This window comes from Anastrepha obliqua, chromosome 5 (assembly GCF_027943255.1).
Source record: "Anastrepha obliqua isolate idAnaObli1 chromosome 5, idAnaObli1_1.0, whole genome shotgun sequence".
Classification (NCBI taxonomy): Eukaryota; Metazoa; Arthropoda; class Insecta; order Diptera; family Tephritidae; genus Anastrepha; species Anastrepha obliqua.
The window spans coordinates 24418772-24433055 of record NC_072896.1 but is presented as its reverse complement, the minus strand read 5'-3'; the positions used below and the strand labels follow the sequence as shown (position 1 = coordinate 24433055).

The 14284-nt window shown below is 35.4% G+C and overlaps 1 protein-coding gene across 7 annotated transcripts in view; it reads left to right on the top strand.

Moving 5' to 3' along the window:
• Positions 1 to 14284, top strand: part of LOC129247307 (congested-like trachea protein) — a 51083-nt gene that overhangs the window by 9854 nt on the left and 26945 nt on the right. For 5 of the 7 annotated variants that reach the window (XM_054886390.1, XM_054886389.1, XM_054886386.1 and 2 more), the window contains exons 5-6: positions 100 to 279; positions 5994 to 6387. In XM_054886390.1, the coding sequence (XP_054742365.1) occupies positions 100 to 279; positions 5994 to 6181 (368 nt within the window). In that variant the 3' untranslated portion in view covers positions 6182 to 6387. Of the gene's footprint in view, positions 1 to 99; positions 280 to 5993; positions 6388 to 6529; positions 6730 to 11308; positions 11497 to 14284 lie in introns of those variants that run through there. The other 2 variants (XM_054886391.1, XM_054886392.1) reach the window with 2 other exon arrangements.

Here is a 14284-nt window from a genome sequence, read left to right as displayed (position 1 = left end):
GTTTGTAAGTGGATGTGCTATTTATTGTGTTGCATTTGCGATAGGGCGCTTTTGAAAATATTTAAATGCCATATGTTTTCTCGTTTATGTTCTACTTAGATGTGCCCGCAAATGCCTTTTATTTCCTCGCTTACGAGTATTTACAAGATAAGATCAAAGAACAGACTGGTAGCGAGAAGATCAGCGTGGCTTCGACGATTTTCGCCGGTGGTGTGGCTGGGATTTCATATTGGGTGGTCGGTATGCCGGCCGATGTGCTAAAGAGCAGGCTGCAAACATGTAAGTATTATATTATAAATACTAAGTATTGTATTAAATATATTATAATATTATGATATATTGTGATATGATATCGTTTCAAATTTAAAATTGTTTTTTTAATATTTATTTTATTTTAATAAAATTCATTGTATAATTTAGTTTTGTTTGCTTTTACTTATTGAATTTTATATATATTTTTTTTATTTAACTTTTTTATAATTTTTAATAATTTTTATTTGTATTTTATATATATTTTTTTCAATTTTTTTTTGAGATGGGGCAGTTTTAGCGTTATATTTTATTTTTTATATAGTTTCTTATTTTATCATATTTTATAATGTTTTTTTACTTATTTTATTTTATATATATTTTTTGGTTTTAACTTTTTTATAATATTTAATAATTTTTTTTTATCTTATATTTTTTTCCAAATTTTTTTTTAAGATGGGGAAGTTTTGGCGTTATATGTTATTTTTTATATAGTTTATTTTATTTTATAATAAAATTTTTTTTACTTATTTTATTTTATACATATTTTTTGGGTTTAACTTTTTTATAATATTTAATAATTTTTTTTATCTTAAATTTTTTTTTTAGATGGGGAAGTTTTGGCGTTATATGTTATTTTTTATATATATTAGTTTTTTATTTTATCTTATAATATAATTTACTTACTTCGTTTTATATATATTTTTTGGTTTTAACTTTTTTAAAATATTTAATAATTTTTATTTTTATTCTATATTAAATATTTGTTTCAATTTTTTTTAAGATGGAGATGTTTTAGTGCTATATTTTAGTTTTTATTTACTTTTTTTATTTTATTTTACTAAAATTTATTTATTTTTTATTTATTTTATTTTATTGTATATACATATCGCACTTGTTACGTTAAAGCGTAACAACTCAAAAAGAAAAGGAAAAGAGTAACAACTCAAAAATTTGTTATTTTAGCGCAACTACTAAACAAATAAGAATGAAACAACCGTTATATTGTTTTTAATGATATTTTCGTGCAATTACATATTTTTTTCCTTGTAATACCTATATTATTAATATTAACGGGAACAGTTTTTCGTCTCTACTAAAAATGTTCAGATTTTGAGTTGTTACGCTTTAACGTAACAAGTGCGATATATGTTTTTCATTTCAGTTTTTTTTATAATACTTTATTAATCTAATATTTTTAATTTTTTGTTTTTTTTTTCACTTATTTTGTTTATATATTATATATTATACATTTTTCCTTTCTTGTTTTTAGAATATTTTATAATTTTTATTTTATATATTTTTTCTATGTTATTTTGTAAGGTAGTGAAGTTATAACGTTTCATTTAATTTTTAATTTTTAATTTAGTCTTTTATTTTATTTTACTAAAATTTATTTTAAAATTTTGATTTGTGTTTTTTTTTACTTATTTTATTTTTATATATTTTTCATTTAATTGTTTTTATATTTTATATTTTATAATTTTTATTTTATTTTATTTTTTTTTCTATTTTCATTAGTCTTTTTTTATTTTACTAAAATTTATTTTATATATTTTTTTACTTATTTTATTTTATAAACAACTTATGCCCTGACCGACAGGGGCTTCAAAAAAATTAAAGATGCGGCGAACCAACTGTTCGCCGATAACATTAAAACACACGATTTTAATAAGTCACTTATTAATTTATTCCGCATTCATTGCGGTTCCGATTCTAACTGAGTCTTACAAATCATTCTTCTTACCAACTAACTTCTTAACCTAAGCTAATTTGCCAACGTTGCAGTTCCCACCACTTGCCGGTATTTCGCAATCGTTGGGTTGCGCGTGTTGGCCAATATGCTGGCCTTGCAATTCCCAAACATTGGATATTGTAATTGATCGCTTGCGCGTGTGTCGCGTCAGCGAAAGTTCTTCTTTGAACTTTAATTGAAGCAATGAAGTCACGTGTAGTGCAATGTGATCACAGGGTGCGACATTGGGAAGTATAGTGGTATATGGCAACATAACTTACATTTTTCATTTAATTTTTTTATAATATTCTATAATATGATTTTTATTTTTATTTATTTAGTTTGTTTTTCTATGCTATTTGGTAAGGTAGTGAAATTATAACGTTAAATTTTTTTATATTATTTTACTAAAATATATTTTATAATTTTTTTTGTAATTATTTCATTTTATTTCATATATAGATTGGGCCAAATAAGACCTACTAATGTTAAACACAAATACCTTTTGCAATAATCATTTATTTTGGTTAATTGTTTTTATACATTGAATATATTTTATGGAAATTATGTATGAAATATTACATCAGACAAATGTCTACCATTTTTCTCGATACCTAAATTGGTTTTTTTAACGCGTTTTCCATTACACCACATATGTTTCTGGTTGAAGGCTCAGTATTTCGTCTCGAATATTTTGCTTCAGCTGTCTAATAGTCTCTGGTTTATTAAGATACACGCAGTGAAATCTGGTGAACGAGGTGGCCAAGGGGAATCTGGATTGTTGAAAATCAGACGTTTGCCAAAAATTTCACGCAGCAGGTCCATAGTTTGCCCAGCAGTATGCGCAGTTGCTCCATCTTGTTGAAACCACAAATTAGGATACTGCTCCGCCATTGGCCGCAAAAAGTTTTCAACCAATGTTCTGTAAGAAACTCTTGAAATCGATTCCGGCGTTTCATGTTGGTGTGTTGCCCTTGGATTTTCAGAGCCCCACAATCTACAGTTTTGTTTGTTGACATAACCATTTAAATGGAAGTGCGCTTCATACAATGTTGCCGATATTTACGCTGCGTTAAAACAATTGATCGTTGACAAGAATAGAAAAACTCGATAATTTTAACGCGTTGTGTTGTACTGTAGGGTTCCATAATAAATTTCCTACAAAAGAGAAAAATAAATATGTCAAAAATAAAAAAGTTATTTGTGCTTAACATTAGTAGGTCTTATTTGGCCCACCCTGTACAATTTTTCTATTTAATTTTTTTACAATATTTTATAATTTTTATTTATATTTTATCTTATTTGTTTCTATTTCTTCTTTAAGGTGATGAAGTTATAAAGTTAGATTTTATTTTTTCTGCCGTTTTTTTTTGTATTTTACTAAAATTAATTTTATAATTTTGTTTTATTTTTTTATTTAATTTGTTTTATTTCATACATTTTTTTATTTAATTTATTTAATTTTATACATTTTTTTATTTTATTTATTTTATTTCATACATTTTTTTATTTAATTTTTTATATTATTTTATAAATTTTTATTTTTACTTTTAATTTAATAAAATAATTCCGTTGATAGAAAAAACCTGTTTAGCTTAGAGAGGAAAAACTAAATGTCGTCAATACCTTCACTCAAAGTAGTGAACATAATGAATCGATTCCAGCCCTTCTTCCTCTGCCGGGTTATGGGTATTTATTGCAGCTTTTTTCAACTTTAAGGATACATCCGTGAATAGCCATGACCATAATGATCTTAGACCATCAGCAATGCTATATTCGTTGATTTTCTTCAGTTGATCGCTGAAATGCATCGATGATTTTCATTTCGGAGCAATTGCTGTCCATCCAATTCTATTTACGCTCTTTTTAGTATTATCATGTCCGTTTATCCAGTAACATTAAGATGTCTTTCTTTTAAATTTGTTCATTATATTATCTTCAGTGCGAAGAAGGTAGTGATGTTCTCAGTCCATTGTTCGAGCGAAGTCACCGGTCATCATTGTCAATCTCATCTAACGGTAGGCCCAACAAGCCTGTTTCGGGTGCGTCCAAAGGGAGAGAGGTGTTACATGAGTGGGTTTAAGAGGGCACACATGCCAAATATGCATATTTTGAGTATGTAAGTGTCGATTGCGCGTCTTAAGAGGCAGCTGAAACTCTTCGTTTGCAATGGGTGATGGCTGAACTTCGATGACGATTGTGCTAAGGGACGCTCGATGAATCTCATTTATGGTATGTTTCTGTACTGGGAGGTCCAGTGGTTTATCGTCAGAAAGTGCTTGCAGGGCGAGCTCCGGCGGCAACATTCCAGCATGAATTGCTTCCTGAGCAAAATCCCATGCATCGTAACGAGGAGCATATTAGCCTTGTTGTGTAGATGTTGTAAGAGGGGCATCATCGGTAGGCCCGCCCTGCATTGTTATCTAGTCGGAAACGCCACAAGAATCCTGGAGCAAAAGTTGCAACCCGAAGCCACGTAAATCTTGTTAACGTCTACATTGATTCTATTAAGCTTCAGCTTTAATTTTAGCCAAGAGCGATGTTTAACCGTAGTTTGTTGTCTTGCAAAAGTTAGACTATGTTAGCCTAAGCGTTTAGTTGCTTCTGGAGATGAATGAGTATGTTCAACCCCTTCTGAGGCAAGCAATGTGCTCGGGCGTGCGAGCATTTGTATTTAAACATTCACTTATAACGGTTCTATTTACTAGTAACTGACTGACGTGGAAACAGTCCAGAACAGGTTTTTACTTACTTCTTTAACAGCTCTAAAAACACTTTCGCAGTTGAAAATGTTCTTTACTTTTAGTTTCAACTTAACTTAAGTCAGTTTATAATATTCTTCTTCTTGATTGGCGTGATAACCGCTTAAGCGGTTTTGGCCGAGTTTAACAAAGCGCGCCAGTCGTTTCTTTCTCGTTCTAACCGGCGCCAGTTGGACACACCAAGTGAAGCCAAGTCCTTCTCCATAATCATCTTTCCAACGCGAGGAGGTCTTCGTTTTTCTCTGCTACCATCAGCAGATATCGAATAATTTTCGGTTTATAATTTCATTAAAATATATTCTTCTTACATGTAGACTTACCCCTTTAAATATCTGAAGGTTAGGGCTAGAAGTAGAGAATTAAAGGATTTTTAGGTTAGGTTAGAGGATTTTGTAATAGCTGTAGTTTGTTGTAGGCGGCCAACGTACAGGGTTGGCCATCTTAAACTGACCCATGTGATTATTAAAAAAATATGGAAAAAGAAACATTTTTTTGTGTTTCATTGTGAAAAACATTTAATTTAGTTCAAGGAGATTCGTTTACATCACTTTTTGAATATGATATCGCGCAAGTGGTCGCCCTTAGCTCGTATAGCGTAATGTGCCCGTTTTTCGGCGTTTTCCATAGTTTTGGCCAGCGTCTCGGCCGATATGGCGGCTATTTCCCGTCGGATATTGGCCTTAAGTGCGCCTAGTGTCTTTGGCTTGTTGACGTAAACCTTAGATTTCAAATTACAGTAAAAAGTTATAGGGTTACTCAATGGGTCAGTTTAATATGGCCAACCCTGTAGTTGTATGGGTTGGTGCGTGACTACTATTCGGGAGTTTGTAGGTTCGAATCTCCGTGCATGAAACCGCAAATGGAAAGATTTTTTTGTAATAGCGGCCACCCCTCGGCAGTCAATGGCAAACCTCGGAGTGTAATTATGCCATGAAAAAGCTCCTCATAAAAAAGCATTCGCCGTTCGGATCCCTCCGTTTGTGGCACAATACGCACCAATTTTTTATTTATTGTTTTTTCCCACTTCCTCACATGTGACGCTCGTGGTGTATGGACGTGGAGAGGTTGTATACTATTCGAAGTTGTATACTAAGATTTAATTTCAGTTTGGTATATTTTATTTTTATTATATCACTTTTATATTAGTTTAAATTTTCTATTTTGCTTATTTAAATCTAAAATTAAAAATATAAAAAATACTAAAAATTATTTACTATTTATTAACATTTCTATTCCTTCTATTTTAGCTGCCCCCGGCGAATATCCAAACGGTGTGCGCAGCGTTTTCAAAGATCTGGTGCGTCGGGACGGTATTTTGGCGCTGTATCGTGGTGTCACACCGATTATGTTGCGTGCCTTCCCAGCAAATGCTGCCTGTTTCTTTGGCATAGAACTGGCCAATGAAGCTTATGATGCCATTGCTGCATTATTGTAACGTTACGAATTTCCTAAAAGACTAAACAAAAAAATTTGTTCAACACTCAGCTCCAAATTGTGCACTTATACCTCTACAAAATCACAATAATTTTTTGTTTAGTAGTAATAAATTTCTTTTTTAGAACAATTATGATTTTAACTTTGTTGTTGTAGAGTTATTAGAATAGGCTTTTTTATGCATCGATGAATAGAAAAAATGCGAAATATACAAACATATTGTAAATAATAATTGCTTGCCCGTGTTTTATTGCTTTATTTCTTTTAATTAATCATTTCTTCCTTAAAATGTGTGTGCGTGTATGTGTGCATTAAACTTTATGTAAATTAAAAATTCGTATTCTTGCAGATCTACCAGCAAATGCTCTATATTTTTTCACCTACGAGGCGTTACAAGATTTTGTGAAGCTAAAATTTCCACAGCTGCATTCGGACGTGTTGTCAGCCATATTTGCTGGTGGTATGGCTGGAATATCATATTGGATAGTCGGCATGCCGCCCGATGTACTCAAGAGTCGTTTGCAGACAGGTGCGAGTTTGCGTACTTATGTATGTACATAAATATTTCTGTTTTTGAATTTTACCATTTACTTGTGCTTGAGGTTTACACAAATTTGTTAGATAGAAATTCAAGGTGAAGTCCAAAATAAACGAGACTGAGCTAAAATAGAAACGACCGGAGCTGTGTTCTGATGATTTCGACTTTATTTATTCAAAATAGTTTCCTCGGGCTTCGATACACTGTTTTCCCCGGTCTAAAAGCGTTTCGAAAGAGTGTTTCAAGTCATTGGCCGGAATGTCCTTCAGGATGTCGGAGCCAAGCCTTTTGGATGGCCTCTATGGACGCAAAACGTTTTCCTTTCATGGACAAATGCAATTATCCGAATAGGTAGAAGTCACAGGAATCCATATCAGGCGAATACGGCGAGTGATTGATGATTAAATGTGATTTCTAGTCAAAAAATGAGTCACAAGGGTGGATCGATGAGATGGTGATTTATCATACAATAAGCGCCAGCGGGCAAAAAAAACGCTTCAAAACGCCAAGACAGAAAATTGCACTGACGGTTTGGCCCGTTGGCACGAACTCCTTGTGGACAATTCCCTTGGACTGAGCATCGACTTGATTTTTAACTTCTCCAAACGCGATTTTTTGGGTGGTGGCTCGTCTGGGACCTTCCATTAGGCACTTTGAGGCTTAGTTTCAGGTTCATGTTGGAAACACCACGTTTCATCACGAGTTCCAAATTTGTAAAGAAAGTTTTCGTCTTTTCTCGCCTCTTTAAAGAGATCTTTCAAATGTTGAATTTTGAACAATTTTTGGTCCTCAGTTAGCTTCTGTAGAATGAAACGTGCACAGATCTTTCGTAAGCTCAAATGATCAGTTAAAATGCGATAATTCGATGTTTTGGCGATATTCAACTCCACTTCCAAGAATTTTAATGATGATTTCGGTTCATTTCTGATAAATTTACGAACAATTTCAATGGAGTTTTCTGGCGGCCCCTTTGTTCACCATCATTTATGCCCTCACAACCATCTCTGAAACGTGTAAACCACTCATGAACTCTGGCACGAAATAGACTATCATCGCCATAAACTTTTTTCATCAATTCAAATGTTTTGGTAAACAATTTACTGATTTTAAAACAAAATTTGATATTAGCTCTTTGTTCGAAACTCATTTTTGTACCGATGACACAAACATACTGACACTTTAGACGCAATAACTTCCCTTCCACTGAACCGAATGTCACCAAGCTTTCACTGGAAGTCAGCTAGGGATGAAACTTCCAACACACTAACTCATTAAAAAGATGGCGCCATCAAAAATTATTTTATGACGCCCGTCTTGTTTATTTTGGACTTCACCTTGTATTTCGCTCATTTGAATTCTAATTAGAGCAGCACACAAGTTTGATCGCTGAAGAATATTCAGTGGCTTCTGAAGACGAAGCTTTCAATTACATGTAAGTGTTTTTTTCTGTGTATCTGGCCACTAGTTAGGCTAGAATGCCCTGCGCTTCAGATGAGTTCGCTCGATGATCGCTATAGGTTCTCTTTCATGTGGGACTCCAAACTTGGTGGTATTCCGATGAGAAACGGTATGTTTCATCGAGTACCATGTCGCTCGTTTTTGTACGCCACCTATTACTTCTTGGAGTGCCACGTCGCATGAAAGCGTACGACAGGGGTTGTTTCACATTAGAATGAATCGTGCGCTTTCGTGCAAAACCACTTGAAATTTTTAGAGTACTCATAGTTTGACATTTGCAAATAATGTTGCTCTAATTTCGATAGCGCTAGCATGATTTTTTCGATTCCAGTTCAGGTCCATGTCGTACAAAAACATGCGACATATAAAAATCGTTATAAAATCCCAAGTGAACTACAATGTCGAGGATAGCTCAGAAATGAAGATATAAAAGGTGATCAGATTTGAGATACTTTTTCCAATAGTGTTTTTTTTGACAGATCACGCGTGACTACTGTCAAACTAAATACATAATTTTTTCATTATCATTGACATTTCAACATGGAAAGAGAATAATTTTACATTATTGGATGATACTCAACCAAGTAGACCACGCGACTCTAGATGAGAGATTTGTCGAAGACCCGGAAGAATCGATTCGGCGCCGATCTCAACAACTTGGACTATCTTATGATACTACTTGGGCGATTTTATATTAAGTAATAAAGATCTGAGTTTGAAAGCGTATAAAATACTTGTAGTCCAAAATTTGAAACCGGCCGATCTTCCAAAGCGTCATAATATCAGTCGTTGGGCTCTCGAAAAACTCGCCGAAGATCTGCATTTTGAGACCCGAATTTTGTTCAGCGATGAGACCCATTTTTGTCTTAACGGCTGCGTCGATAATTACCGTGTTTCGGCTGAAAAGTAACCAACAACCGTTTGGTGCGGCCTATGGGCTGGCGGATTCATCGGCCCATATTTCATCAAAGACGAGGCTGACTTTGATGCCGGAAGTTGAAGCCCGTGAACTCCACATTTGGTCCTAACATGGTGGCCATACAGCTCGTGAAACAATGGATTTTCTGCATCATCATTTGCGTGAGCTATTTATCTCTCGTCTCGGACCAGTGGATTGACCACCAAGGTGGTGTAATATCACATCTTTGGACTTTTATTTGTGGGAGTATGCCAAGTCAAAATACTTTGTGGATAAACCAGCTTCGATTGAGCCATTGGGAGCCAACTAAAGTTATTCCCGAGATACCGACCGAAGTCCTCCAGCGAGTCATTCAAAATTGGTGTTTACGAATGGGGGAATTACGGCACAGTTTGAAAGAGATTATCTTAAAAACAAAAAAAATATAAAATTATTTTTAATAAAATTAATGGTTCTGCATAAAAAAAATAAATATTGCCCAATAAATTGGAATTTTTGTTGTTTTATTTCAACTTTAATTCAGATATGTCTAAATTGATCACTCTTTACTACCTTCACATCGCTTTCTAACAAAAAATAAGCTTGAGCTCCGGTGAAGATTTTCGTCAAATATGCTTCGGATTCAGTGTTCTGCGTTCTTCTCGTAAGAGTCCAGAGCTTACGATAAGTCTTCAGAAGAGTCACAAATGAATTGTGCTGAGGAGGTTCGTAGAGGTGTAGTTTGTTAATATATTCCCAGATTCATAGACGGGCATAAACGGAAATGGACAAATATATTAAAAAAAATAATAATAAAACGTTCTATAAGGCGATAAGGTTGTTCACAAACGAACGTAAATTGATCGGAACAGATTAGCAAGTACAACACTCAGACACAATTAAGTCCATTGTACTGCCAAGTCCATTGTGGTGCCAAGGAGCTTCTTAACACATCAGTGCCAAAGCCCTCAAATTTGATTCGAGCGAAGGCTGGGCAGACGCACAGAAAGTAGTCCGCCGTCTCATTCTCCTCTCCACATGTTGGGCAGAGTGCACTGTCTGAGATGCTTACCTTTTCCATCTGCTTTGTCCATAGAAAGTGGCCCGTCACCAGCCTCCTACAGTCCCCTCTGCTTAGTGACAGGAGGAACTGCGACAGCTGCTCGGACCTGACAGGTAACATCAGTTTTGTCCATCTGCAGCATCTCTCAGCCTGTCAAGCTCGCTTGTGGGTCACAGTAACCCGTTTGCTAACCATGGCTTTGATAGCTACAGAAAAGAGTGGCAGAAGGGGCTCCGGGCCAAGAAAGTTGGGCTCAGAGCTCATTCTGGCTAAAGAGTCAGAGATCTCGTTACCCGCAATATCTACGTGTCTCGGGACCCATGTTAGCATCAGGCTATTATGTCTACCGACATAGTTCAGTCTGGATTTACAGGACTCAACTACCTTTGAAGTGGTTGGGGGGCTGTCTAAGGCCATGAGCGCAGCTTGGCTGTCGCTGCAGACACATATAGATCTACCTCTGCATCGGTTTTCCACAACAAAGTTCATCGCTTCTTGAACAGCATACACCTCCGCTTGAAACACAGATGCATGCATTCCAAGAGCAAAGTGCAGTTTTGTCCTGCTGGATTCCACGTAGACCCCAGAGTCGGAGCCGTGCTCGGTCCTGGAGCCATCCGTGAAAATGCGTAAACAGTTGTTTGACCACAGCTGAGCCTCTGGCAGCACTATACTGTATCTCTTTTCAAGTAACGACGCAACAGATGGCCACAGTGCGTTGTAGCCTCAGAGAAAGGTACTATGAAGAAGTGAATTTTGGAGAAAACCCCTTGAGGGTGAGACTACCTGGCTGCGCCTAAGAAAAAAAAAATGCAAAATGGTGTAAAAGTTCGCTGAAGGGACCCAAAATTCCTCTGATATATCTACTGTATAACCACGACCTATCATCGGCAAATTAGCAAATAAAGATAAGATTAAGATTCAGCAGCTTCGTTGGCTGGGTCATGTCGTCCGGTGTATTTCCCGGTTTCTGCAAATTTAGTGTTCGCTTAAATTGTTTTTTTTTTCTTTTCTCACTCATGTTGTACCAGTTTGTTGATGAATAATTTCTAGTGGAAGATTGATGAAACTCATCGTATTTTATCGAGATATTATTGTAAAAAAAATTTATTTCATTTTTTTCATTTTTTCGACAACATATCTTTAAATTGACTGTAATCTATTTTTATAGCTCCACCGGATAAGTATAAACATGGCATACGTAGTGTCTTTGTAGAATTAATGCAGACTGAAGGTCCACTGGCGCTCTATCGTGGCGTAGCGCCGGTTATGTTGCGTGCCTTCCCAGCAAATGCCGCTTGTTTCTTCGGTATCGAATTGGCAAATACATTCTTTAAATATGTGGCACCCAATTTCTAGGTATGTACTTTCATATTTTTAGTACTTAGTTTTGAAACTTCCAAAAAGACACATAACTACACTCAAAGATACTCAAAACGTCCATTTCATCATAACCCAAATTAGCACATTCACTGACGCCAGCATCCTTAGGGCGCGTTACTGAGGGTCTTCATTTTATTGACGCTCGAACTTTTGCCTATGGCTAGCTGAGAAACATTATTTGGTCGCCTGCTGCTCTATGTTCTATTGCTCTGAATTCTATTGGCAGGGAGTCATCGCAAAATTTAAGTATTTCAGAAACATCCCAGTTACTTTAATGAATAGCGTGCGCTAGTTTGGTTTGTATGTCGCCTGTGTTGAGTTAACCTCCAGTATTTCCATTCGGATGTAGGTTGCCTACTTAAATCCCCTTCACCACCTCACTTTTAACTGCACAGTTTGGTTGGCCAGCTGTAGTACTAGTTTTCTGCGATCTAGGGCTTTTAGTCACAGCCTTCTGCTGAGAGTTTCGCCTTCTGCTGAGAGTTTCGTCGTCCTTTCAATCTTCGTAATGAAAGCGGCATGCGTAATTGCAAACCTTTGCAAGAAGTCTTCTCTTTTTCTAAACAGTCACATTTTACGGAGCCTCTTGCCCCGTAGACGGTATGGAGTAGTATTTGAAGACCGTCAATTAGGCAGCGTATTTGTCTGGCTCTGCTATCATTCATGCACAAGTTGACTCCAATGGATGGGAATTTGACCATTATTTGCCCATTCAGATGGTTGTGATCGCTCAGTGCAACGATTAACCTTCCTATACCCGCGTTAATTTTTGTAACACATATACCCGCGCACGGTCTCACAGACGAAAGTTCAAACTACATAAAATATTAGTTTTTTCAAACAAAACTAAAAACAAATTATTATTTTTCAATCCCGTAGATGTAATAAAAAAATAAAACTACGCATTAAATTTGTATTCACTTATTTTATTGATTTTAAGTGATTAACAAAAAAGCCATCAAAATCGATAATTTTTTCTTAAGTACTACAAAAACAAAACAATAACATATTTTTTTATTCACATAAATAAAAATAAGTTATAATAACTTAAAAACACTTCTTGGACAATACATAAATTATAAATTATATTAGTTTTTAGTCTTGAAATAAAAAATCATGGCATATCGCAATCCATGTAAAAATCTGCCTTAAAAAGAAAACTTACGCTTTTACCTCTTCGAAAAAAAAAAACAAAAAATGCCTTTTCTAGCTTAAAAAATATTTATTTGCAATAAAAACGTCAAACTAAACTGGGACACACTGTAGTATTTTTGAAACGCGGCTACAACTTCTTCAAATAATTCCCTTATTGGAGCTAGTTTATCTACGGCAGTCCTTTCCGCTCGCGTGATTCTATTGTCAAATCTTAGACAACGCATTAATAAATAAAATCGATTCCAGCTCATAGTTAATCGAAATATCCGAAGAGGAACCACCTGTTTTGAATAAACCTTTAGCATTGAAGCGACTATTTCTCCTAACTCCAGCAAAGATTAAAAGGCCTAAAAGGGCTTCGATTTCTATGTTGCCTGTATAGGTACAGTCGCTTTCTCTTGAAAAATTAGGTTTTATGAGATCAATATGTTCATTAGTATACTTTACAATACGATTTATAACAACTTCAGTAAAAAATAATCTCCAAACCTCGCCTATTTCCTTCAAGTTTTTTGCTGCTTTTCTAGGCTCTGGCAGTTGAGTGACTATATTCCTAGCGAGACGTCTTAAACGATTTGACGGAGCATCATTATTCCACTTAGTGTGTCCATCATTACCAAGACAAAATTCTCTATCATCTATCTCATTCAACTCCTCGTCGATTTCTTCATCATCTGCTTGCTCGGTATCATAACTTTCTACATCTCCTGCAACAAAGTCTTCAACGTCGCTGTCACTTTCATCCTCATAATCAGAAGTCGAATTTTTTTCCTCCAAAAGTAGTCCGATTTGCTCTTCATTCATCATAATATTAAAAAGTACCTGCAAAATAGTAAAACGTAAAAAAATAAGAAAGGAACAAAAAACAAAATAACTGCTTTAACTTCACAAAAAATTACACATATACCCGCGTCGGTCTCACAGACCAATTTTTATAAAAATTACCAACACGCCTGTCTAGTGCAAACGCCAAATCAACACTAATATAGAGCTTGCAAGAAAACCGGAAGCTAGCAATAAATTCAACTTTGTAGAGTTTCTGGAAAAACAAAAATTTACGTAAAATCATTTTCTCGGTCTCACAGACCAACGCGCGGGTATAGGAAGGTTAAGAGGTGCTTGGTAACCTCAGTGGACTTCAACACTTTCTTGGAAGTACTTGACTGCTCATCTTCACTACGCCAAACGCTTTTCTTTATTGCTGCGAATTTTTAAAGCGAGAGCTACAAAATATTTTTGAACGGTCTACAGTAGATCATAAAGCCTAGTTACAACATACACAGGGAAAAAATTATATTGTAAAGTTACGGCGACTCACCTTAAGTAGTCCTGCTACTTGCCAACGCAGCGTGTTGATTTCCGTGAGTGAAGAGTCGCGCGTATACGAGACTAACATGCGTTTGTGGCCGATTTTTTTACGATGCAAATTAGAGACCACTTGTTTGGCGAACTGTAAATAAACTCGTACCTGGTTATGGAATGCTCTAAACTTAGGTACAGAGTATACTTACAAACATATCGGGTATAGTAACTTTGGCAAAGGAATTGCCTTCAAATGCCAACGACAGCTGTTGCTGCCCAAGGCTGGGTTGGTTACTACCATCGTCGA